Raw genomic sequence first — 25,959 nt, 5'->3', positions numbered from 1 at the left:
CCTTCATGATTTCCTTCTGCTTTTAAAGCAGAAAGTCACTGAAACGCAGGAGGAGAAGGAGAATAGGAAAGGAAAGAGAAGGAAAAAGGAAAAGGAATGTGGCTCACCTGTGTGTCTGTCTTTGAGGGCCGTTTTACACATCTCGATCCTGGCTGAGTGAAATGGCACATAGCGGTCTTGGGGAGAAGCAACCAGCACAACATTTTTAAAATACTGCAGACCTGCAACAAGCCAGACGGTGCTTTAACCCAGGTAGTTTCACCTAGCCTCTGCTTTGCATACATTTTACAAACTTGCCCCAGAGAGAGGAGAAGGGAGAAGACGCCAGACACACTGGTTGAGTCACTGCATAAGGACCTTCTGGGTTGGGAGGTTGAAAGAGGGAAGGTGGCGGCTTTGCCCTCATCAGTCACGGAAGCTAAGGAGACACGTAGCTCACTACTCTGAACAGTGAGAGATAAACAACACGGAAGTAACAGATGTGCCCTTCTGGCTGGGAATACTGGGGAGTCCATGAGGAAGTAAATCTAGTACTTTGCTCCTTGCCAACCCCACGGCTCCCTTCGTTCCGGCCTCGGTCATGTCACCTGCTTGAGGAAATCAACCTCTGACCTCATCTCCCTGCAGGGAGCTTCACCTCCCTGGAATCAGTCTCACACTGAGGCAGAGGGATCTTTTAAATTAAGCATCACAGCCTATTCTTTCAGTCCCCAGAGCCCCTCAGGGATCTCCAGGTGCTGCAGTGCTCTGCCCAGGTCCTCCACCGGCCTGCTCTCAGCTCAGGGACCCTGCGGGGGACGCCTGCACTGACGTGAGTCTTCTCATCCAAGATCACAGCCCAAGACCATAATACACTGGGGACTGGCTGGACTCAGTGACCGGCAGATACGTGGCAGGGGGTATAAAGACCAGCCCTTTGCCCTCCGTCAGGATACCTCTGTAGGGCCACCCCAGCTCCCAAGCTCCCAGAGGGTGGGGCCCGCTGAGATGTCTGGGGCGACCACGTTGTGGTCCAACTGCCCTGCTGCCCGAGCCTCCTTCCTCACTTCCCCATGGGGGATAACCCTCAACATAGCACACAGAGACACACGTGGGTAAGGAACTTGACCAAGGTTATCGTCAGCCCAGGGCTATGCCGGACTCACATTTGAGGAGACAGGGATATCATCAGAGTCAGTGTTTATAAATGAATGCAAGATTGTGGACCATAGGCAGACCCTGGGCCAGGCCGGCTTGCTTAGCAGGACTGAGCGGGACAGTCGGGCAGCCTGTCTGCTCTCTCCGGGGACACGAGGCCACAGCTGTGCTCTGTTCACTCCCGGCAGGTAGGGTCTTCGACATCTACGTGTGCTTCCTTATTACGGGGTGCGGGTGAAGGTGTGATCTCAGGCCTGCGAGAGGGACCCCCATCTCCCCTTGCGCTGCCAACAGAAATGGACAGTGTCCACCTGCCCTTTTTGTAGGTGGATCTGCACCTGGCTGAAAGAGCTGGGAGTTGGCACATAGACCTTGGGGCCTGTGCAGTTAGGACATTAAAGGCTCGGTGGGCAGTGGCTCTGCTGTAGAGATCACACTGCACACACTTGCCTCTCATCATGATACCATCCCCAGGCCATGGGGGGAGGCGGTCCAGGGGCAGCTGAGTTCTTGGGTAGCTGTTGGCCTCTCCATGAGTTGAGGAGACTGTGTAACAGTGCAGCTCATGGTGACATCCTTCCGTGAGTGAGTCAGCGTAGCCCTGACTCTAATTTGGGGCTCAGGAGTTGGCTCTCCGTCTCTCACTCATCGCGGCCTCGGGGTGCTGCGGGGGATCCACTCACCTGTTTTCTGGCTTAGCTGGTAAAGGAAACATTTGCGCAGATCAGCATTATCCCTGAAGGTGAGCTGCAAAAGGGACCCGGATTTCTTCAATTTCTGCATGAGCCACAAGCCTAGAAAGACAAAAGCAAAGCCAAACCCACTTCAAACGCATCAAACAAAAAGAAAGCAAAAGAATGGGGGAAAGATGACATTAAACTGATTTGTTAGCTAACTTAGGAATGAGAGCGTGCGAGGCAAGTTAACAAATCCTTGGGAAGTCAGAGGGACATCTGTGTTCTTATGGACTGGTAGCGGGGATAGAAGATCTTATGAGACAGGCTTCAGGAGTCATGAAGCTATCCAAACCCTTTGACTTTTCAGTCCCCTTCTACGAATCGAGCCTAAGGAAACTGTCCTAAGTACCGAAGTATTTAAGAGTGCTCCTTACAGATCCAGTTAGGATACCAAGAAGCTAAATTCAACCTCTTTCGAAGTCTCTCCATTTGCTGCGGTCATGCTGACGCTAACACGGGTGGGTATGAGCCTTATGTCACAAGCACAAAGCAATGAACTGGATAAAAATGCAAGGAAGATGGCGGCGTGGGAAGACGCGGAGTTAGCGTCTCCCCACAACTAGGGCGCCTGTCGGCTGCTGGGGGGGGCCTCTGACCCCCAAGGAGACGGGAGGAACCCCAGTGTGAACCAGTAGGACGTGGGGGGACCTAGGGGGGGAGGAGAAGTGGAGGCCAGACAAGATCAGCGCCGCCGAGGCCGGGGAGATGAGGAGAGGCAGGCGGGAGGGACTCTCCGGGAAGAGCGGGAGAGGAGCGGAGGGCGGTCGCCTGGGCCCACTGGGGCCGGGGAGCCTGCTGAGCTCCCAGGCTGGTCCCCTGCCCTCCAACGCCCACCCCTCAAGCCGCATTGGTCCTGGGAGGATAGGAGGGAGGCTGCGGAGATCAGGAGAGGCAGGTGGGAGAGGCCCTCCCTACCCACGACCCCAAGAAGCAGGAGAGGAAAGGAGGGCGTTTGCCGCACCCACTCGAGCCCAGGAAGCCTGCTAGGCTCCCAGGTGAGGTCCCCTGTCCTCTGACACCAGGGTGGGGGGCACGCCTGGACCCCTTCTGTTCCTTGAGCCTAAGCCCCACCCCCGTGGCCCCCCACCCACATTCACACCCACATGCACACCCCCATATGTGTATATATATAATGTACATGTTTATAGACATATATAAACACATACATACACATACACACACATATAAAATATATATGTTTACAGATAGGCACATGTATATATATACACACATCATGCATGTATCGATACTTATACACAAACATATACGCATTAGCTTCATTTTACCAATAAGGAAACTAAGTAGCACAGAGATGACACGTCTTGGTCAGAGTCTTCCTCGAGTGCCTGGGTTAGAGCTTAACCATAAGCTTGTCATGGAAGTGACATGATTCAAAGCCCATTGCTATAGACTGAAGGTTTGTTTCCCCAAAATCCATATGCTGAAACTAACCCCCTCCACGTGGTGGTATTTGAAGGTGTGGTCTTTGGAAGGTGATTAGGTCATGAGGGTTGGACCCTCATGAATGGGATTAGTGACCTTAGAAAAGAGGCCCCAGGGGCTCCCTTGGCCTTTCTACCATGTGAGCACACAGTGTGAAGACGGCCGTCTGTGAACCAGGAAGCGGGACCTCACCCGATACCAAATCTGCCAGTGCTTTGATCTTGGGCTTTCCGGCCTCCAGAAGCGTGAGAAATAAATGTCTGTTATTTGTAACCGCCCCCCCGCTACCCAGTCTATGGCAACCTGTTACAGCAGCTTGCATGCACGGACACCCACGCTCTCTTTTCCCCACCCCTATTTATCTTTATTCACAGAAAACTGAAGCAGAAGAGACCTTGCGGAACCTCTTGTCTCATCTCATTCAGCTCACAAACGAAATAACATCTTTCTGAGCCCAGGTCTCTTTCCACCATCTCACGCTTTGAAGAGGTTCCAAAGCCACAGGTTCCATCAAGAAGAGCATGTGTCTCTGGTTCCCCCTCCCCTGGGTCCTGAATGAACTCTGAGGAATGATGAGGCTGGAGAGAGTCTTACCTGTACTGACCAGGGTGCTGTTGTTGTACAGGGTCCCCAGGTGCGGCCCGGACAGCGACAGGAAGGTGTGGAGTTTGTTGAGGTAATACCGGAACCGGGGCCGCGTTAGGACCGATCGGATGATGATGTTGCCCAGAGAATGGCCGATGAAACTGTTGAGAGACAGAAGGGGTCCACGTGAGTGACAGCAGGAGGCTGGCTGCCTGGGAAGTGCTGCACCAGGAGCACCAAGGGGTGAGCCACCCTCCACCTCCCATGGGATTTAGGGGAACCAGCAGGGAGAAGGGGGGCCGCTAACTCATCCCCATAGGGTTTCTAAACGCTGGCCACGTGAAGCCCGAGGTGGGGCCTTTGCGAATGGAAGCTCTGAGCCCAGTGTGGTCAGAAGAGAAGTGTGGGCATCTTGGTGTTATTAGAGCACCCTCCTCCCCCCACTTCTGGTCTCTGTGCCTCCCTCAGTGCACCTGGGGGTTCTTTCTGAAATTCACATTGAACCCTCCTGGTCATTCACAGGGTGAAACCCCAGCTCCTTAGCCTGGCTTACGAGGCCATTCATGTCCCGACTTCTGCCTGCCTCTCCAAGTTTACTCATCCCTCGTTCACTCAGTACAGTTAGTGAGTTGCCTGCTCTCAGCCCACAGCACATGCTCTGCTCCAGCTGCACTGCTGCTCGAAGATCTCTGGATTCGACACATCATCACTTTCAAATTAAATGATTATCTATCAAAACCCTATCATATTATATATTATAGTAGCTCCCTAGCTCTTCTCGTGTGCGGCCTTTTATTTTTACCTAACTCTGTAGGCCTCTGAAACCTCATCTGTTGAATAAAGAAGTGGTATCTTAGAGGCCTAAATGGGGTCACGGACATTGAGGACTCACCACTATGTCCACATCTGCAAGTGCCTGAGAAACACAAGCTACTGACTATCACCTTAACCATCTCAATATTTACGCCAAGTTGCCTGTTACAGTGGAAGGACACACTTAGCACTGATTCAAACCCTTTTACGGGGCAGGCGACGCATCCCCTCAGGGCTGGTCCCACTTAACAGATGGGGAAACCGAGGCTCAGAGATGTAGAAAGCTTGTAAAAGGTTATATGGTAGAATCGGGACACAGACTTGTGAGTGTTAGAAGAATGAGAATTTAAAACCTAGGATATTTGTTTAAGTCCAATTCTCTTTCTACTGAGCCACACGGTGTTTATTCTCCTGCACACCTGCTATGACAGATATGGGCGTGTCAAGCAGCCCTGGTACCCACTTCTGTTCTGAAAGTAATCTACCCCCTTAAAGGTCCCAAGTTAACTTAGCCCAGACCGGTATACAGGCGGCGTCACGCTGAACTTGTACACAGCAAACACGTAAAAGTGGCACCCCTCCCCCCAGCATTAACTACCTGTGGTTTCCTTTTACCTAATTCGCGATATGGAGAGGTTGTACAGCTGGATGTGCTGAATGATTTCATCCAGTAACCGATCGGTCATGGTATCAAAATCTGCAAACGTGTCCATCTGGAAGGAGAGAGAGGGAACGGCTACTGGGGAGGGCGTGGGGCCAGGCCGGGCCCCGTGCACAAGCCCATCTTCCTCCACTAAACACCACCGTGCGTCCTGGGGGCATGCCCACGCCTGACATTGGGGTACAAATCAGTATTCGACAACCTGAGAAGGACCCCCCGATTGGGGCTCTCCAGGTCAGACCATGGGTTCCCTCTTTGTGAGGCGACAATGGTGCCAACGCTTCACAGAACGGTTGGGAAAAGTAAATGAGGAAAGACGCCAACTGCTCAGCGCGTCGCAGATGCTCAAAGCGATCCTCTTTCCTCCTGCTCACGTTTATACCCCACGCACCCAAGGGCATGCCTTGTATAGAGCAGGTGTCAAAGAAAAGGCAACAGGACGGACCACTAAGAGAGGAGGAATGAGACTGTACCTCCCAGCGTTTGCCTGTTGATTATTCTCTGTACGATTCCCATTGTCAGTGGTCATGGGACCCTTTAGTTATAAGTAGTGCTATGCCTCCAAAGAACACTTAGCTCATCCCTCTCCAGTCCCATGGAATGGGACTCAATGACGACATTCCACCCAGCCCCACCTCTTGGCCATGGCATCTCTCAGCTCTCATCTACCTTGACATCCCATTAAGGCTCCGGACCTGAAATGGCAAAGGCCCCATAGTCTACCTCTGACTATGAAAAGGTCATAATCCAGCTCCCTTGGTTACAAAGATGCCAGTGACAAACTCCTTCCCCAGTACAGAGCCACGGATGCCCAATCATTTATGCTCTGAGCTGTCACTCAACCTATGACCCGTGAGGTCAAAAGGCCCAGTCACGTGACTCACATGTCCCCCCTTCTTACTATTTCCTCCTCCCAAAAGAAAACGAGCTCTCCAGACCTTCCAAGTGCCTGGGAGTGTTCCTTGGTAAAGTCCCCTCCCATCTGTGTGGCCATAAACCACCACGGTGACCTTAGGAGGCTCAGGTAAGACACGAATCAGGGATCCTTTCGGTTCTGATGCTTTTGTTGTCATACCTGATTCTTTTCAGACATTAGGAAGTCCAGTTTTCCTCCAGGGAGCCCCAGTTCTATGAAAGTCTTTACCAGACGGAGGTCCGCACTGTTCCCTAAAAACGACAGATAACCCCACCACGGACCCACAATTAATCAGATAACAGCTGACACGCAAGGGATTTATTTCTCACTCCTTTCCGGTCCCCCTCCCATTTCCCGCTTTCTCAATAAGTTGATAATAAAAACAACTAAACGTGTCCAATCCACTGGTCCCCGTGCTGCCCCCTCCTCCTGTCCGCACGGGGTCAGGGCCTTTCTGGTATTCCTCCCTCAGGGGGATTATTCCCTGATCTATAAATATGTGGCTTGTGAACGTTCTGTACACAGCAACGGTGGAAGGCACGCCGCCTCTCCCTTCTTTGACAGGCAATTCTGTTTACTCAGGACATTCTGCAAGTGGTGTCACTTAATGATGACACACGGACGTGGCACAATGTGATATCTACAAGTCCCCTCTCAAGTCGCTTCCTTAATGCAGGACTAGTTCTGCCATTTACAGGTTGTCAGCAAGGAAGTCCCTCAAACAGGGGCATAATTATGTACAAGAGAGTAAGGATCACCCTTGGGAACCAGAGTCAGCAAAGGCAAGCTCCATCAGGGCAGAGGAAGAAGAGCTCAAGGACTTGAGGCTCTGCTGCCAGTAGCAAAGCCACAAAGAACACACAGACTGCATCCCTGAAGCGAAAATCACGTGGAAAATAGTTGATATAACAGCATAAGCTTCTTGTTCAAGTATGGTTAGGGGTAGATTTCATGCAGGCCATGGGGTTCAGTGGTAGCTTAATGAATGTTTTAATCTATTCCTCAAAGGGATCCCTACCGAGTTGAAAGTCCGAAGCTGCTTATGTGGCTATATGGGTGACCTACTTTACCATGTAACCGTCCTTTCAAAGCAGCTGGGAAACTAGAAGTGATATCGTTGACTACCAATTTTATACCCTTCTTTATGAAACCACCAAGGGATTCAAAAGAGGATGAAAACGCCATACAGAATATGGGAGAACCAAAGATGTTTGACAGACTCCTCCTAATTTTCAAGGATGACCCAATAGAAGGGTGACCCACGACGATGGCCCGTCAGAGCACATGCTCATACACGCAGGGCTACAGTTATAAAATACTCCCTTTCTTTTAGAAAATGTTTCTATTTTGTACTAAGTTAAATTTTGTTCATTCCTTTCATTTCTGACAGTAAAAGTCTGCTCTTTGGTCCTGTTCTTGTTTAAAGCTACCTAATGGCATTCTAGGTTGTGGCCTTAATAAATATGTATCAGGTGTTTCTGTTTAGCACAAGGAGTCTAAGGAAGGGATGACAGTGGGCCCCCCTCCTTCAGCTGTTGAGCAACAGAGAACTTTCTGCAACTTAAAACTTTCTCAAAAAATATGATTTGAGGGCTTCCCTGGTGGCGCAGTGGTTGAGAGTCCGCCTGCCGATGCAGGGGACACGGGTTCGTGCCCCGGTCCAGGAGGATCCCACATGCCGCGGAGTGGCTGGGCCCGTGAGCCATGGCCACTGAGCCTGCGCGTCCGGAGCCTGTGCTCCGCAACGGGAGAGGCCACAATAGTGAGAGGCCCGCGTACCGCAAAAAAAAAAATATGATTTGATAACGTGTTCCACTGAGGACACTTACAAGAATATAAATCTTGGGCTTTGGTCACAATATGAAGAGTTGGGCAGATACCCATAACCATTACCAATTTCTTCAGTTCTCTGTTAACATCAATATAGCCTTGTAAGTGGAATGTAACCAATGGATCCTGTAAAACTCGGCAAAGTTTAAACATATGGACGTGGAACTAGAGAAATCACCTTCAGAAGCAACGTGTGCTCTGTTATTGGATGTCTCTTTGATGATTTTATGCCCAAGTGACAATGCTGTGATTGGCGGCTCCGTTTTCTGACACAGCACAAAGACTGCAGAAGCTGGCCTATCTTTATAGCATCCCTCTTCTCCCACTTGCAGGATGGAGTCTGACCAGATTTCTTATTTTCACAAAGAGATTGAGAGGCTTATCTCATTTTAATTTAATATCAGATAAGTAAGAGATGCACACTGGTCATGCAAGGCCATAGGTCCTGTGTTAAAAATACACAGGATGAGTGAGGACGTTATTCTTTGTCTTTCTGGAGGTCCTTCTGATTGGAAGCCCCAGTTAAAAACAAGCATGTTTTCAACAGCTTAATACTTCTGCAAAGAGAAAGTGAGTGTCAAGCTCAAAAAAGTCTTCCGACATTGGCACACATCAAACTTTAGCAAACTTATTTTGTTTATATTAATTATTTTTAGTCTGACTCTTTGTGTGTAGCGCGTGAGTCTAGTATTTAATTTGTGGTGTGATTTGAAGTTTATTTTTTTCCATAAATACACTCAAAAAGTATGCCCATTTCAGTACAAATTTTGAAATTATAGTACAAGGTACATGGGTAGAGTAAATAAGGGGAAGGGAAATGTGTGAACAGCTGAAATTTGTGAAGCACTGAAGTCAGTGCAGAGAGAGGAAAGCTCATCGGAAAGAAAACCCAGTGTTGAGAAAGACACAGTGGTGTGAAAGGGTCCCTGTCCGTGGAGATGGGAGTGAATTGGTGCAGCTGGAAGAGGGGAGAGCAGAAAGGGCAGGAGATGAGAATGACAAGGATCAGATATAAAGAATATTTTATGCTGGGAATTTTCGAAGCTTCTTAAAATAGGAGTTCATTTTATCTTATTTTCTGAGAGCTACAAAGAGCTTCCATCCCAGTGATGGAATGACCGGACCTAGTAAGATTTTAAAAAGACGACTCAGGGATGTGGAGGGAGGTTCGGGTTGGGGGAGAGATGAGCTTGTTGGTAAAAGGCAAAATGAAACCGTGGGCTCTGGAGCCTGACAGATGGGTTTTAATCCTGACTCAACCGCGTTAGCTGTGGGACCTTATACAAGTTACCCAGCTGCCCTCTTAGTCAGTGTCCCCACTTATAAATGGGGGTGATAATAGCAGCTACTCTGCAGGGCTATTGTCAGGATCAACCACGTTAATAAATGTTAAGTATCTAGAGTGGTCCCTGGCCCCTGGTGAGTGATGTATACATGCTGGCCATCATCAAAGTCATCACCACTATCACCATCATCATCATCATCATTATCATCATCTGGAATGATGATCTACCACTGGATTCTCTGCCACTTCACTAAATAGACCTGTTGACTTAGCGTCCCGGCATGCAATGCATCTAGCCAGGTGTTGATGTGGACAATTAAATGCATTAGCCCCAAGAGTGAGGAAAATTAAGGATATTAACAAGAGCATGTCACAGAAGTGAAGCCCATCACCATTCCCTATTTGATCATCATAAGAAGAATGTGACCCCCGGTTTTGCTACTCATCACCACTGAAGCCCCAGAGGAGCCCTTTCACTCCTCTGACCCTTAGTTATACATTAGAATCCATAAAAGTGGAAGTGATTTATTCATTCCATTCATTCCTTCATCGCATTAATTCATTCATTTGTGTATTTCATTAACTCAACATATTTTTTTGCCAGAGAGATCTTTTCTTTGAGAGCAAAGCCATGCCATTTTCCTAGATCCAGCCTACTTACTAATGTTCCACAGTCGCTAATTGAACATTTGTTGAACAAGTCCCTAAACTAGATTAATTCATGAATGTGGTAATTCGTCTATAGCACAAAACTTTGAGGAGGAAACCCTTTTAGAACTCACCATCCAGGCCATGGACACAGACTACCAGGTGAATCCCATCTTCCAAATTTTCTTCCTCTTCCTCTGGTGGGAAATATGGTATGTCAGAAGCTAGTACAGATGAGTCACTGTACAGAAATCCATCAATCTTCAGTTCTTTTTTAAATTTTTCTTTGGCCTGATAAAAACTGGAGAATACACTAATTAATCACGAGCCGAGCTGTGTGTTCCATGTTGAACAGGAGATGCATTGAGCTGGGATGCAGGAGTGATGGACAACTACAAGGAAGTATCGGCCAAGCAACCAAGGCTGAATGTGGGACCTCATGGGAGATGCTAGTGAAAGAAGGCTTGTTCTGAACAACGAGGCAGAAGAGTGACCCAGGAAAACCAAGGGCTGTATTGATCTGGGTTCTGCAGATGTGGTTCCTGCATTGAATAGAACCTCTGAGGTTCCCTCCAGCTCCAAGGATCCACAAAATCTTGAAGCGATCTTCCGGGAGTGAGAGTTTATTAACCTGCTTCCACGTACTTCTCCAGCGTCATCCACTAGCCTCCAAAAAGAACACATTTCTCATAAAGTCCCTGCATGAATTATGCCTCTTGTCTTTACTTCCGTGCCTTTGTGCATTTGGGTCTATCTGTCTGAAATTCCCTTCCCACCTGGTTATCCTGTTCTTTGCCTGGTTACCTGACAAGGTGGTTAAGACTACGGACTCAGGAATCAGACTGCCAAAGCCAGAATCCCGGCTTAGACACTTACTAGCTGTGCACCAACTGCTTTATAACCTCTCTGCATTCACTTTCCTCATTTGTAAAAGGGGAATAACACCTGTATCGAATTCATAAAGTTGTCTTTGCCTTGTTGTATTAAGTGATATAATCTATTCAAAATGCTTAGAACAGTACTTGTAACAGATTAAATGTGAAAAAGGAGATGTGATCGATTACCAGCCATATCACCATCATTATCATCAACATGGTGTCTCATATTTTCTCCTTAGCTTAGGTATCATCTCTAAAAAGCTTCTCATGGCCACCATCTGTGTTCACACTCACTGCCCCACAGCCAAATGAGGTCCTTCTCTTTCTGGTTCAGCTGTGCACACATGAACCATCCCATTTACTCAACTGCCCTCATTTGCTTCTGTCATGTCCCCGTCTCCTTATTAGACTGAGAGCACAGTTACAACCAGGACAGCACTGGCCAGGCACTGGACAGTGCCTGCTATGCACTGGTTAAACTGACGACGTGGGCGTATAATAGGCACTTAATGGTCTTTATAAAACATGGGATCCAAAATTTACCTGCCTGAGCAATTTCTTTGGGGGATAACTTTAATGTGTAACTGTTTAGCATTTTTTGAACAAGTGAATGAGATGGGATGTTTTGATTAAGTGATTCCATACTATACTTAATCAAATACATAGTTTATAGGTGAGGGAGTAATAGGAATACAAACCCAAGACAAGGATAAAGGGATGGATTCTGGCATTTCAAAAGGAGCGATAAACTTAAGAACCACACAAAAGGGGCTTAGGAAGAAAATCTGAATTAGTCCTATTCCCAAAAGGTTCTCAAAGAAATGTGCCAAGACAGAGGTACAATGACACTCATAAGATAGTTGTTCATCATAAGAAAAACTGAAGAAAAAACATTTATGGTTTATCTCTAAAGGATCTTGTTAACAAAATCATGGTACATTTATACAATGGAATATTACACTAAAATGGTAATGCAAAAATAGATTTATAAATATATAAAGACGTTTGCAATATATTAAGTTGGAAAAAACTTAGAGTTTGTCAAGAATTGTCTTACTTTTGCAAATTAATAGTATATACGTACAGGTGCACACAGGAAGACGTGTAGATGAACTTACACAGGGGCTATATTTGAGATGGGCTTATTGATGATAGTTTTTACTTCTTTACACTACTCTACATTCCTGACGTGTATGATAAGAATGGAACACTTTATTTAAGCCAGAAAATAACTGATATCACAATTTTGAAATAGTATGCCTGAAATTGAGAAATATGTGGAAGAATCTAAAAGATGGTGCTGGTGTAGGTAAGCCACCAGCAAACCTACCTGAACATCCTTTCACTGACTTCCTCTTCCAACTTGCTGGAATGGTTCGGAACACCTCCAAAGGAACCCAAAGGTTGATGAGTGATGGGAAATGGGGTCTGTTTGGAAGAGAATCCAGCCCTGGCAGGGGTCTCCTTGGGCACAGACGAGAAAGGGAGACAGGTGGCAGTGCACGACATGGATAAGTTGACGACCTCGACGGCTTTCAGGCTGTCCAGAGAGAAGGTCTCTGCAGAGGTCACGTGGGACAGCATGACGGAGGGGCCTGCCCTCGGCTCCTGGTTTCCTGTAGCTTGGGAGTGAATGGAGTGAGTCCCAGTGGAGCACACAGCGCCTGCTTCACGTCCATCCTCCGGGAAGGTGTCAGGTCCTCTACTAAGTGCTGTATCATCAATGACGCCAGGTGAGCTGCTTCGCTCACCTGCTGAATCCAGGTTGATGATTTCGGCAGCTGACGTACAACTCACTTCAGGCACCTCACGGCGGGTGAAATGCTCAACGTCCAAGATGCTGCTGTTGGAAAGAGCTCTTTTCCCCACATTAGAGTCTTTGGGCATGCGCTCTGGGGTCTCCATGAGTTCTCTAGGAAAAGCTCTGTACCTAGGGGTTTCAAGTGCTGGGATGCGTGGTATTTTTAAACTCAGACCTTTGGTTTCAAGCCCTGGAGGGTTATCGGTCCTGCCATCAAGACAACAGGGTCCTTGAGGATCAAGCGGATCCTCTTTACCTTTGGGGATATCTATGTAACCAGGGCCCTGCTGGCCGTCAGCATCTGAAACTACCTCCACGAGGGAATGGTGAACCCCAGCATTACTCAGTTGAAGGCGGTGTCCGGAGGGATCCGTGCTCCTGGCGTGCACAGCTGAAGTCTCAGGAAGACCTCGCCCTTGCTGCAGGGGGCCCGCACCTTCAGCAGACTCCTCGGGGCTACTGATTTGGGGCGCAGAGACAGACTTGGTCAGTTTGGTGAGCGCCAGTTCCCTTTCCTCTTCCTCAAAAGGCAAAGAGCTAATGGAGGTGAGAGAGGCCTGGATCCCGCTCGGCAAACTCGTGTTGCTCTCTGTGTGTCCGCCCTCTAAGGAGTTCCTGTGTAGGGCATGTCTTCGAACCAGCTGGTGCAAGACATCCCGGTCACTAGGTAACTCCTGGGCTCTACTCCGAGCCTCGGACCAGGCAACGGAGCTTGGTTCACTCTCGATGCCTGAATCAGAGATGATGGACGAGGATCTCTTGATGACCCCAGAGAGTACGGACACTCCCTCCCGCTCCTCTGAGTGAGGGTCCTCTGGGGAAGCCTTGACGTCCAAGGGATCCCTCAAAGAAGAGCTGAGTGGATCACAGGGCTCCGAGGGGATGAGCTTCAGACTTAGCACCATCTTGCTCCCCTGGTCTGCTCCCTTTCCAAGAGTACTTAACTCATGGAGTGTGGTTTTCTCTGAAGAGCTGGCATCGTGATGACCTCCACCTGCTACCCCTTTGCTTAGCTCAGTTCTGTCTAATTCATAGGTATCTCGAGAGCACCCGCTCTCGTGCTGGGTACTGGTGACCGCTATGGGGTCAGCTCTGCAGGGGTTCTTATTGCTAGAATTCACATCCATGTAGGTCAGTGCTGGGGCCTGGTCATCCTCTGGACCAGGACTCCTCCTGGGCAGGTCCTCATCTGTCGGCGGCTGCGTTCCAACATCAGACCTTTGGCCAGTCCGACGTTCATCTTCAGGCAAACCTGGTTTGTTCTGGAATTCACCAATTGTCAGATACACCTGAGATTCCGAGCACACGTCCGTATGACTCGGTGTGGTGACATTCTCATTTGGCCCTGGACACCTAATAACCTCTTCATTAGAGTCCATTTGGGGTGGTTTCATGGTGGGCAAGACAAGGTCTTCCCTCAAAGATGATTTTCTATTTACAATATGGTTCTCCTCTCTGTCGTTTAGATTCAGTATTGCGGGACTTCTTGCTGCAACATCAAAACCAGGGTACACACTCAAATTATGCCCTACAAAAAGAAAAAAAGAAAGAAAAATGTGTTATACTTTAAGAATCTACATTCATGGGGCTTCCCTGGTGGCGCAATGGTTGAGAATCCGCCTGCCAACACAGGGGACACGGGTTCGATCCCTGGTCTGGGAAGATCCCACATGCCGCGGAGCAACTAAGCCCGTGCGCCACAACTACTGAGTCTGCACGCCGCAACTACTGAAGCCCGCGTGCCTAGAGCCCCTGCTCTGCAACAAGAGAGGCCACCGCAATGAGAAGCCCGCACACCGCAACTAGAGAAAGCCCGCGCGCAGCAACAGAGACTCAACTCAGCCAAAAAGAAATAAATAAAATAAATACATTTATTAAAAAAAAATCTACACTCACGAATTACCCAAATGCCTGATTGTATAATAAAGAGTTTGTCTGGACTTTGTTCCTGCTTCCTGGGAGATATCCTCTAAATTCTTGGAATTTCCCAAGCGATAGGAATGTCAGCTATGCATGGTGGATCCTGAGCTAGTGATAACGAGGTGACTCATGGTGAGTCCTCTGATAGTCTGCGTTGAGGAGGTGACTCAGGAGGGGGGCTGGCCATGCCAGAAAGACCGACCACGTGACTAGTTGACTGAGGATTTGAACGAGGTGACATCGGTACAACCTCTGGGGAGGAGAGATGGGCTGGGGATCGAGTTCCTTCACGCGGCCCACGATTCAATCAGTCATGCCTACATTATGAAACGCGGTATGAACTCTAGACATGGAGGATTGACTAAGCTTCCCCGGTAGGCAATGTACATTCACATACCAGGAACAGCCGTCCTGGGGGCATAAAAGTTTCACGTTTGGGACCCTTCCAGACCTCGCCCTATGATTGGCTGGTCTTTATTTGTATCCTTTCTAATAATATTGAAATCATAAGTATATCCCTTTCCTGAGTTCTATGAATTGTTCCAGCAAATTACCAAACCTGAGGGGGTCATGGGAATCCCTGGATTGGTAGCCAGTTGGTCAGAAGTCTGGGAGGCCTGAGAACCCCTGAGCTTGTGGCTGAGTTGTGAAGGAAGGACAGTCGTATCAGAGACTGTGCCCTTAACCTGTGAGGTTTGACCTAATACCGGATTATCAGTGTCAGAAATGCGTCACACTAATGCAAAAGCTGCCACCGATTATAATTCTTGATTTACCTTTTACTTAGTAAAAAACCATTTTGAATAATTACCACTTACAAATAGTAAAACATTTACCCATCTTGTGTACAGTATTTACAGAGTATAGAGAATCCTTTGGAGCCAGGAGCCCCTGGTCTCCAATCCTGACACTGACACTTGCCAGCTGTGAGACCTCGGACAGTTAGAAAAAAACAATAAGCCTTTTTCCTAGTTGAATACATTTTCTTTCTCGGGTGGGCAGGTTCATAGTAACCAGTGGGCCTCACAGCCATAGCTCAGAGCAGACTTCTGATATGAAATGGACACATGGGGAAGACAGATTTCTGCTTTCTGACGGGAAACACTGCCAAGCTTGAGCTCCGTAACCAGGGCAATTATCGTACACGGCACTCAGACCACAAGAGGCTCCCAGGTTCGCTTTGGTCTTTATAGCAGGGTGGAGGCGCGCCAAAGTGTGACCTTCTTTTTCTTACTTTTCTTGAGGGTAAACTATTATGTCTCTCATTCTCTCCCCTGGTCTCTTTTCTCTTCTATTACATTTTCCTCCTCCTTCTTTTATTTTCTTTCTGCCTCTCTCTCTCCCCCTCCCAATATGCATAATTGGGATAAGTGCCTGTAACACAGCTCTTTTGAGAAAGCTATATGATAGATTATTCAATTTTCATATACACCAAACACACAAAAAAGGGGACTGGCCTTTTATTTTCTTTAAACAATTTAAATCTTCCATGCAATTTTAACGAAGTTAAATGAATATAATCATTATTAACGTTATCATGGAGTAAACCATTGAGACACTTACTTAAAAACTACATGGAGCTTTTAGACATCATCATCTCATCCTCTGAGTGAAATTTAAGGTTGGGTCAAGGATTAGAACAAAGATTGTGAAGAATGAATCTCTTCCTTCCCTGGACATGTTCTTTGCACTGGGCAAATTTCCCTTCCTCTGGGGAACTGTCTCACACCCTACAGCAAGTTAGACATTCTCTGTTGCAAATTCCTAGTGTCCCCTCTACACACATGTAGTGTAACACATCTACCACCATACCATGATCCATGTGGGCATGGCTTGTTCCCCCTGGAGAGAAGAGTTTGTGTTTTATAAGTATCTATATCCCCAAGGCTAGCATCCTGGCTACTTCACAGCCAATGAATTGTGTTCATAGAATGAATTGAGAATAGCTCAGAAATGCAGCAGAACGACTATTACTCTCATCGACTGTTTGTACCAGTGTGAAAAACACAATTTCAATATTATTTAGTCCTACAAATGGTAGATTGACATATCCTATGTGCAAAGCCCTATACTGGGCCAAGGTTTAGAGAGAGGGAAAGTGGGGATCAGTTATAATAGTGAACCACTCTTTGTCTTTATGGGATTTTCAAAATATTGGGAAACAAACATGGTACAGGACAACTGGGTCTCCTACCAAAACATGTGGGTTGTATGCTGGAAAATACGAATTGAGCTTCTTCATAAAAGGAGACAATGGGTCAACCTAAGTAGGGAGGATAGTGTGCGCAAAGGCACAGGAGTCTGGGCGGCATAGTCTGCAGGTGTTGGTTGGATCCCACGTGGACGCAGCAAGAGTGAACAGAGGAAGTGGGGGAAGGGCATGAGGTTAGACAGGAAGAAAGAGCCCACAATATGGATGAACTTGAGTGCCTCGCAGGAGTAAGGAGTCTGGTCCTTATATTACAAGTAACAGGTGGATTAGTGGGTTCTTGAAACAAAAAGGAAAGATTTATCATAGGCAGTTAAGACAGGACATAGGAAGCCCAGTGAGGAAGTAGACTGTCAAAACAGCTATTTTAATTTCACTACTACAACTACGGGAAAAATGAGAGTAGCAAAGGATTTGATTCACAGAGGATGGATTTAGACTCAGAGACTAACGGTATTAGTTGACGTGCATTCGTAACTTCCTCTGTGCCAGTGGACGAAACTATCCACTGCTCCCAGTAGCCTATGGAGTAGAAACCACAACCCCTGTTGCCCAATTTCATATAGTTACTAGATGTTGGCAAAAAAAAGTTCAAATCCAGGCAATCTGGCCAACTCAAGATCTTAGGAAAACAGCCGAATTGCCTTGGGACAGGAGAGTGAGGGGGTGGGTGAGAGAAGGGATTACAGATCATATAGACAGAATTTGCAAGTTCCTGGTACAGGTTAAGTATTCCAGCCACAGTCCTACAGCAGACCATGAAGAAACATTACAATTTTAGTATGAAAACGAAATTCTTTTCTTTCCCTTTTTCCACTACACTAAAAGAATGGAATACAAACCCAAAAACTTCATTGCAAATTATAAAAATTAAGGCCACCAAGCCCTTGAGGAATAAGAAAATAATTCTTTATTCACTAATACTTTTGCTCCAGGATTAAAGCATCACCAAAGTAAAGTGTAAAACAGCAAGAACCTCAAGAATAGCTTTGGGAAACAGACTCACAGACATAGAAAACAAACTTAGGGTCACCAGAGGGGAGGAGGAGAGAGATAAATTAGGAGTTTGGGATTAAAATATGCACACTACTATATATAAAATAGATAACCAACAAGGACCTACTGTGTAGCGCTGGGAACTATACTCAATATCTTGTAAAAACCTATAATGGAAGAAAATGTAAAAAAAGACTATATATATTTACATAGATATGTGTATATATAACTGAATCACTTTGCTGTACACCTGAAACTAACACAACATTGTAAATCAACTACTTCAATAAAATTTTCAAAAATAAGAATATCTTTGGGGTTTGAGCATGGATATAGGTGACTCTGTAAAAGTAGTTTTGGGGATGGGGATGGATCAGGTGAGAGGCGTGTGAGGGAAGCCTTGGGGGAGTATCCAGGCCTCTGAGAGTAACTGCCTCGGGGTTCTTCCAGGGAGATGTGACCGTAAATGCTGGGGTCCTAGCCTCGGCCGAGTCCCATGTCCAAAGCACATAACAGAAGTTGTAAAGCAATGCCGGTCCTAAAATGCTCTGTAGATGTGGACGGTGCATGGCTTCCAGGGACCTGCGTGGGCAGATGGCCCTAGAAAGACCTCCCCTAACAATGTCTTGCCGCTGTGGAACTCTAGGGCAGTGACGTGATGGGCAGTAAAGAGGGTTGTCAGGGAGCCCCAGAAAGGCTGAGATTGACTTTCCAGCTAAAGCTGCAGGAGGGATGGGGCTCAGCTGAAATGTGGTTGGTTTATAAAACATAAAGCTATGCGATGGTACATAGAGCACATGTGAGCTGGGGGACTGAGATGTATACCCACTAGAGCACCTATGAACATGCATGTAAAAGGAAGACTGGAAGGTGAGCTGAAGTCTAATAATGATAGTATTGGGGGTCTGAGAGTGGGTGCTTATTTTAAATATCTTCTCTAACTGTTCAAATTTTCTGTAGTTCAATCATATAACTACAGTGAAGATCAACGTATGTACATATGTACACACACACACACACACAGTCTCAATCCAATGTTCTGAGCTTTTTTTTTCTTTCTATATATATATGCCAAATTTTATTTATTTATTTGTTTATTTATTTTTTACCTTTATTGGAGTATAGGTCATTTACAACATTGTGTTAGTTTCAGGTGTACAGCACAGTGACTCAGTTATACATATACATATATCCACTGTTTTATTTTTTTGTTTAGATTCTTTTCCTATATAGGCCACTAGGGAGTATTGAGATCGTTGTGAGCAGCTGGTTGGCTGCCATCTCTGGAGCTCACAGCAGTCAAGCCGTCATACAGAGCGTAGACACTAGATGTCAGGGTACAACCGAACACCGAATAACATCCTTGGTTTGCAACGTTGCAGCCCTTGGAAGTCACCTAGACTTTTTTAAACATCCTACAAATCTCAGATTGCGGAAACTCTGAAATTTAAGGGGCCCCTCCTTTAATGATGGGCACCCCAATAGAAGGGTTTAAAAAATATTTTGCCCAGAGATGACAAGCCGACACGGGCTTTGGCACTGCAGTGACTCGGCTTTGAATGCTGGCTTTTACAAGCTGGGTCATCTTGGATTAACATTTACCCTCTTTGTGCCTCAGTTTTTCTCTGTTAAATAGACTTCTGAGGTTGTTTATGGGGTTAAAGAGAGAAAGCTCATAAAACCTCCAGCATAGGGGCTGGCATAGTTTGGTCCTTTAAGGGATCATGGGTCTCTTTCAGCTCTGTCATTTGTACGAGCTTGTTGTGTTTCCATGAGCAGGGCTGTGCAGGGGACAGGGAACGGACATTCTCTCTGCAGTTTGCACTAGGCTCCTTCCAGTTGATGGGTCAGTTCATTAACAAACTCCGTGCAGCCCCAGCAAAACAGATTGCAATCTGCACACACAGACACACACACACACACACACGTTACCTCTTCCCCCTGAAGTGAGCTGTTCATCCATTAATCCATATATTTATGTGCCCACTTTCTCAAATACTTTACCTGGCTCGTTCCATAAAGCAAGCACCGCATAGGAATGTCAACCGAATGCCATTTAGGTTCAACCAGAAATGAATTTATATTTGAATTGTACATTTGAGATAAGAAAAGATCTCCATCTGACTCTCAGGGGACTCTGGTGAGGGGGAGAATTTGGTTCCCATCTTACAGGTGGAAACACTGAAGCACTAAATACAATTCCACCCCAGGAGTCCAAAAGGGAGTCTTTGCTATAAGTGTCCTTGGCTTCCATTGCTTTGTCCATTCACGGCAACAAAGTCATTTCCAATAACAAGCTTAACCTTAGCTCTTGCTTCTCCTCTAGGAACTGACAAATACTTCATTGATTTGTTCCCATGGCTGCTGGGATGTAAACAGAGCAACTGATGGGAACCCAGTGGCAAGCCCTACCCTTGAGGTTTCCAAAGCAAAAGAGAAGACACACCTGTGGCAGGGCAGTCCACATATCTGTCCTCGAAGATAACGGGCAGAGTGTTCCAGTCGCCGTCAATGTCCAGACACTCTGCGGGGAGCGGGGGCATGGTGGCGAGGTACTCCGAATTCCGGACATCCAGAGACAGCTGGCTGTGGGTCTGGATCCTGGGGAACACAGACCCGATGAGCATTCAAGGAAGATTTAAAGGTTTTAAACTTACTGTTCCATCCCTCTTATCCCAAGACAGCATTCAGAAGATGTTCAGTAGACTCTAACAATTGTCATCTGTCTGTCTCCCCTCCCTTTCTTCCCAGCTACCTACCCAGCCCCCAAAGCCCTAGTCTGCTTTGAATCAGAACTGCTCTGGGTGCTGACACGGATTGTGTGTTTAGGCAAAACCCCAGGGCATGTAGCGCATACCAATTAGTAGAATGTAATAAATACCATTCTAGTGGAATGGACGCTGAGTTTCTAAATGGCTAGGAATCGTAAATTCGTGTTTTGGAGGAAACACCTAAATCTATATATACTTTACTCCTATTTCTCTAACTACCTATAGCACTTAGGGTCTTAATCATATTTGGTGGCATCTGAATTCAGAACCGTCTAAAATTGCCTTTTTACTGCTTGCTGTGTGGACAACAGGATCCTTGATTAGGGTATCAATTCCCCTAGTTCAGGAGCCATATTTCTGGTTTCCTGCCTATAGGATTTTAAAAGGCCCCTTGTTCCTCCTCCATGACCCAGATATCACTCCACGAGTAGCGATATGATTCCAGAATTTGAAATAAATAGTATTCCTAGTTCAAAGGCTGGGCTGGTGGAAAATGTTTACTCCCTTCTCTCAAGTCCCTGCAAAATGGCAAGAGTTTATTTTTCCCCCACGAAGGGAAAATTATTAACACCCCATCATTTTTCTCCATGCCAGCTCACTCACTCTTGCCCAAGCGAAGATGATGCTCTTATCGGGTTGGTGAGTTTGGGAGAAGACTTGAGCACGCATAGCTACTTTCTGTCTGTCTGTCTTTCTGTCTCTTTGTCCAACTGCAGACGTTTTTAGAGCAGCCTGACTCTGGAAGTCCCAAACTCACTCTCCAGCCCTTTAGATTATCTGCCCGCAGAGAACAGTGCTGTAGCTGTGGAACGTTGCACAGGCCAGAGCAACTTCTGTAATCCAGCATCCTCAGTAAGAAATATGATGAAGAAGGACATGTACGCACATATGCTATTTTATATACGTATATTTAACATAAATATTAAATGTGTATATTTCATTTGCCTCTTATTTCTCAATGGGATTTTAACCTATGAAAGAAAAAGAGAAGCAATTTATTCTCTCCCTCAAAGCCATGAAGGCCGTTGCAAATTCATCATTCTTTGGACCTCTGTCTGAATATTTAAATGGAATTTTGTTGCAATCAGTTCTGCACTTCTCAGCTATCATCAATTTTTGGTCCAGTTTTCAGCTTATTAACAAAGTATATTGATTGAACACCAACGTGCATAGGATGGTGTGCACAGGGTAGGGAGTAAACCTAGAGGATTGAAACTTGATTCTGGACCTTAGGAACTTATAGAGTCATGAATAAGTTAGGTGGTTAATCAGGTAATTATAATACAACAGGATAGGTGCTGGAGAGTCAGAACTAAGTTATTTCAGGCAGGGAGTTCTCTCTTGCTGGAACGTAGCATACAGACATTGTGAATGTGACGACACACCTCAAACAATGCTTCTCACGTGTTAACAAATAACTAAAAATTCCAGGGCATGTACGCTATGAGCTACCACCTCACACCTGTTAGGATGGCTGTTACTGGAACAGACAAGCGTTGGTGAGTACGTGGAGAGGCTGAAACCCTTGTGCCCTGTTGAGGGGAAGGCAAAATGGTGCAGCTGCCGTAGAAAACAGTATGGAAGTTCCTCAAAAACTTCAAAATAGAGATACCATATGAGCTGGCAATCCCACTTCTGAGTATTTATCCCAAATAATTGAGATCAGTATATTTAAGAGATATTAGCACGCCTATGCACATAACAGCACTATTCGTAACAGCCAAGGTATGAAAACAAGCTCACTGCCCATGGACAGATGAATGGATAGAGAAAATGTGGGACAATGGAATATTATTCAGCCTCGAAAAAGGAGATTCTGCAATCTGTGACAACAGGGATGGATTTTGAGAATATTACGCTAATAATGCCAGTCACAGAGGGACAAACATTGCATGACTCCGCTATACATGAGGCGTCTACACTAGTCAGATTCCTAGAATCAAAGAGGGGAGGGGTGGTTGCCACGGGTTGGGAGAGGGGAAAATGGAGAACTGCTCATCACGGGGCATAAGGTTCCAATGAAGTAAGATGAAGTGCTGGAGCCAGTTCATATTGGCTTGCGAGAGCCAGCTGCTTACATCTCTTCCTGAATCCACATTCAGTGCTAACACATCCCTGGCTTGAAATTGACTATGGTGGGAGCATGACACATGGCAATTGGCAAACACTACAGACTGGAGGTTTTTTTGTTTGTTTTCGCTTTCCTGAGAGCTAGTTGTGAAACATTTATGAGGACCCTGGCCATACCTCTTCTCATAATTTTCTAGGTCCTTACCTTGATGTGTTTTTCTTTACTGATCACTATCTGAAATGATATCATGTACTTCTTGCCTGTCTCTCCACTAGAATGAGTGACCCATGGGGAGAACATCTTTATTCTGTTCCCCAGTGTCTATGTGAAGAGCAAACATTTGTGCAAGTCATCAGGCATCACCTAACTCTTTCTGAGCAGAGTCTGCAGCTGCCCCAGGTCGGGTCCTGTGCATGGATGTTCTCATGTGACCCTCACAACTATTATCCTACCCATTTTAAGGAAACAAGACTAGGTGAGCTTCAGGGAAAAAACAAACAAACAAACAAGCAGAAAATTAATTCTCTCAAGGATCTGCTGTGAGTAGAGGAGCAGGATTTTGAACCCAGGTCTCCCGGATACCATATCATCTGTACTTTGTACAAGTGGTTGTCATTCCAACAAAACTCTTCCAGGACGCTAGCTGCCTATGTGTCTGTCACCTCCTTGTGTGTTCACACTCCTTGGGAACGCAGCCAGGGCCTGGCGGTCTGAGGTTTACATATCGTTGTGGTGATTTGGAATCAGATGTCCTGCAGTAGTCTTGAATTGCAGTGCGTTGCTCAGTGGTCCTCAAAGTGATGCTTATATTTGCCAAATTAACTCTCCCAATTTTCATTTTAAAAAATACAGTTGGTTCTAGCAGGGGGCTGGACTGAATGAATGAATGCATGAGCGAGTGACTCTAGATATTTCTAGAAAAGCCATTTTAACATGAGATATGTTTTCTTTGGTGCCCCTCTCAATTTCAGAATCCATGAGGCAAACTTCAACATTGCTGTAACTTTCCAACTAGAATTAAGTGTGGGGAGAAAATAAGGTTATAAAGATGAAGGTGAAAAGATCGTCGCGTCTGTCCTAAGTGATGGATGGATTTCAAGTGTTTCTCCTGCTGGGTTTACTATAGCATCTCAAACACTATTCCATCCACATTTAGTTCGGAGGCAAACGTACTATTCAGAAACCCAAAGAAATGCTTGGACTTGTGTAGCCACGGCCAGACATCTTGGAGGAAGCACTGATTGTGCCCACAAGTGAAATCTACAATGAGAGACAATGACCTCATCTTATGTCAACCCTTTGACTTTTATGATTTTTTTTTTTTCAGTATGCGGGCTTCTCACTGCTGGGGCCCCTCCCATTATGGAGCACAGGCTCCGGACGCGCAGGCTCAGCGGCCATGGCTCACGGTCCCAGCCGCTCCGCGGCATGTGGGATCTTCCCGGACCGGGGCACGAACCCGTGTCCCCTGCATCGGCAGGCGGACTCCCAACCACTGCGCCACCAGGGAAGCCCCTTTCTGAATATTTTTAAAATTTTTCTGGAGGAAGTCAAACTTAGATATTCATCTGTCCTCCTAATTAGGTAGTTCAGCCTTAATTCTTATGCTAAATGCATTTCATAGCTGCTGCAAAGTCTCAGGTGAATTTTTTTTTTTCTGACATTGCTTGTGCCCACACCACCTGCTTCTAATTCATTTTGCAAAGAGGACTCAGCACAGATGTCTTCAGGGACCTAGGAAGTCTTGATTCTGTCTACAAAACCATAAGGATACTCAACAACAACAAAATACTTTGTCTACTGATCTTCTCTGACACCTGCCAGCTCCTGCCTCTGCAATTTGTCTGACTCTTTTGCCTTCAGAGAAAATGCACCTGAATGTGCAGAGGTGGGCAGACTTCTCTCCTTCATGATTGGAGATGAAGGGAAGAAATAACTTTGAACAAGAACGTCCTTGGCGCTCAGGGTTCACGATGTGGGCATGCAACTGGTTACTTACAGATTTTCCTGAAAGGTCAAGACTGCAAGTTTTTGGTGCTCCATATAAAAGAAGGCCTCAGAAAACCTTCGGACCTGAGGAATAAAATAGTATAAACAATGTAACTCACTGGGTGGGTTTGGCCTTCACTTTTTTTTTTTTAATTAATTATTTATCTATTTTTGGCCACACCATGCAGCACGTGGGATCTTAGTTCCCGACCAGGGATCGAACCCGTGCTGCCTACAGTGGAAGCGCAGAGTCTTAACCACTGGACCACCAGGGAAGTCCCTAGCCTTGACTTTTTAAAAAGAAATTAAGGCTCAACGAGGGAAGTAACATATATTAATATCAGGGAGAGCTTAGCCCACAGCCCAGAGGTTCTGAAACACTAGTATTTCTACGCACCCCCAGCTGCCCTCTCTCTTTCTGGTTCTGAGCACAAACCTGATTTATGGACACAATTGAATGCATGTTTATGAATCTGCTCTCGGCTTGCGTCCTGTCGTTTGTACATTTAGGCCTTATTTCTTCTACTAGAATATGCGACCCTTGAACACAGAGGCCATAGATAAATGCAGATGAAATAGACCGTGCAAGGCTAGTCACGCAAGTGTGTCCGCTAAGCACTTTGCAGACTTGGCTATTTGGTCCTCTTGCTGGAAATGAGAAGACCAACGTCTTTTACTATGCGTTAGTACCCACCACTGTGCACTCAAGCTGGTGGCAAAAAATGCGCTGGGAACAATGGAGTAGATGTGAAGACACTTCTGTGAAACACTAGCAAAGCACTTCGTCATACCCCTGAGATGGGCTTGCTATCGCTTAGTAGCCAAGGAAGGTACTTTTTGAATAGTAGAGCAAAGATGGGAGAGCCGAAGGAAGTTCATAAAGTTTCACTGCTAGTTCAGGGTGGAGAAGGGCTAGTATTGGGTCTACAGAAGTCCATCCCGACTTTTATTCTGCCCAATGAGCCAACTGTTGTAAAGCTTCCTTGAGGATCACTGGTGCATGATTTGAGAACTGATACCATTTAACCCCTTACCCGCAAGGTGTGATGCTCCTGGGTGAGATAAGCGGTCACTTGGGAGTGTAATGTCACCGTGTCCAGGAATTGGGTCCACAGAGCCATCAGGTGGGAGGCCAGCTGGGCAAGATCCTTACTTATCTGCTCAGCTATCTTCTCTGGATTATTCAACATCTGGGGAGGCAAAAGGGTGGCAGTAAAGGACCTCTGCTCCATGAAGCTACTGCCTCCTGAAGTCTTCACTGGCTTCTCA

The 25,959-nt window shown here is 46.3% G+C and overlaps 1 protein-coding gene across 6 annotated transcripts in view; it reads right to left on the bottom strand.

The window, feature by feature from the left end:
• Positions 1-25,959, bottom strand: part of FAM135B (family with sequence similarity 135 member B) — a 278,477-nt gene that overhangs the window by 8,197 nt on the left and 244,321 nt on the right. For all 6 annotated transcript variants that reach the window (XR_013824617.1, XM_079901950.1, XM_079901951.1 and 3 more), the window contains 10 exons: positions 25,725-25,880; positions 24,701-24,774; positions 20,306-20,460; positions 12,264-14,262; positions 10,190-10,356; positions 6,452-6,543; positions 5,331-5,428; positions 3,912-4,063; positions 1,821-1,931; positions 108-221 (listed from right to left, as the gene is read on the bottom strand). Coding sequence is in view for 5 of the 6 variants with exons in the window: in XM_079901950.1 (XP_079758076.1) it covers positions 108-221; positions 1,821-1,931; positions 3,912-4,063; positions 5,331-5,428; positions 6,452-6,543; positions 10,190-10,356; positions 12,264-14,262; positions 20,306-20,460; positions 24,701-24,774; positions 25,725-25,880 (3,118 nt within the window). In the remaining variant the exon portion in view is untranslated. The remainder of the gene's footprint in view (positions 1-107; positions 222-1,820; positions 1,932-3,911; positions 4,064-5,330; positions 5,429-6,451; positions 6,544-10,189; positions 10,357-12,263; positions 14,263-20,305; positions 20,461-24,700; positions 24,775-25,724; positions 25,881-25,959) is intronic.

This window comes from Stenella coeruleoalba, assembly GCF_951394435.1.
Source record: "Stenella coeruleoalba genome assembly, chromosome: 17".
NCBI lineage: Eukaryota > Metazoa > Chordata > Mammalia > Artiodactyla > Delphinidae > Stenella > Stenella coeruleoalba.
The sequence above is the reverse complement of the archived record's forward strand: the minus strand, read 5'-3'. Positions and strand labels throughout refer to the sequence as shown.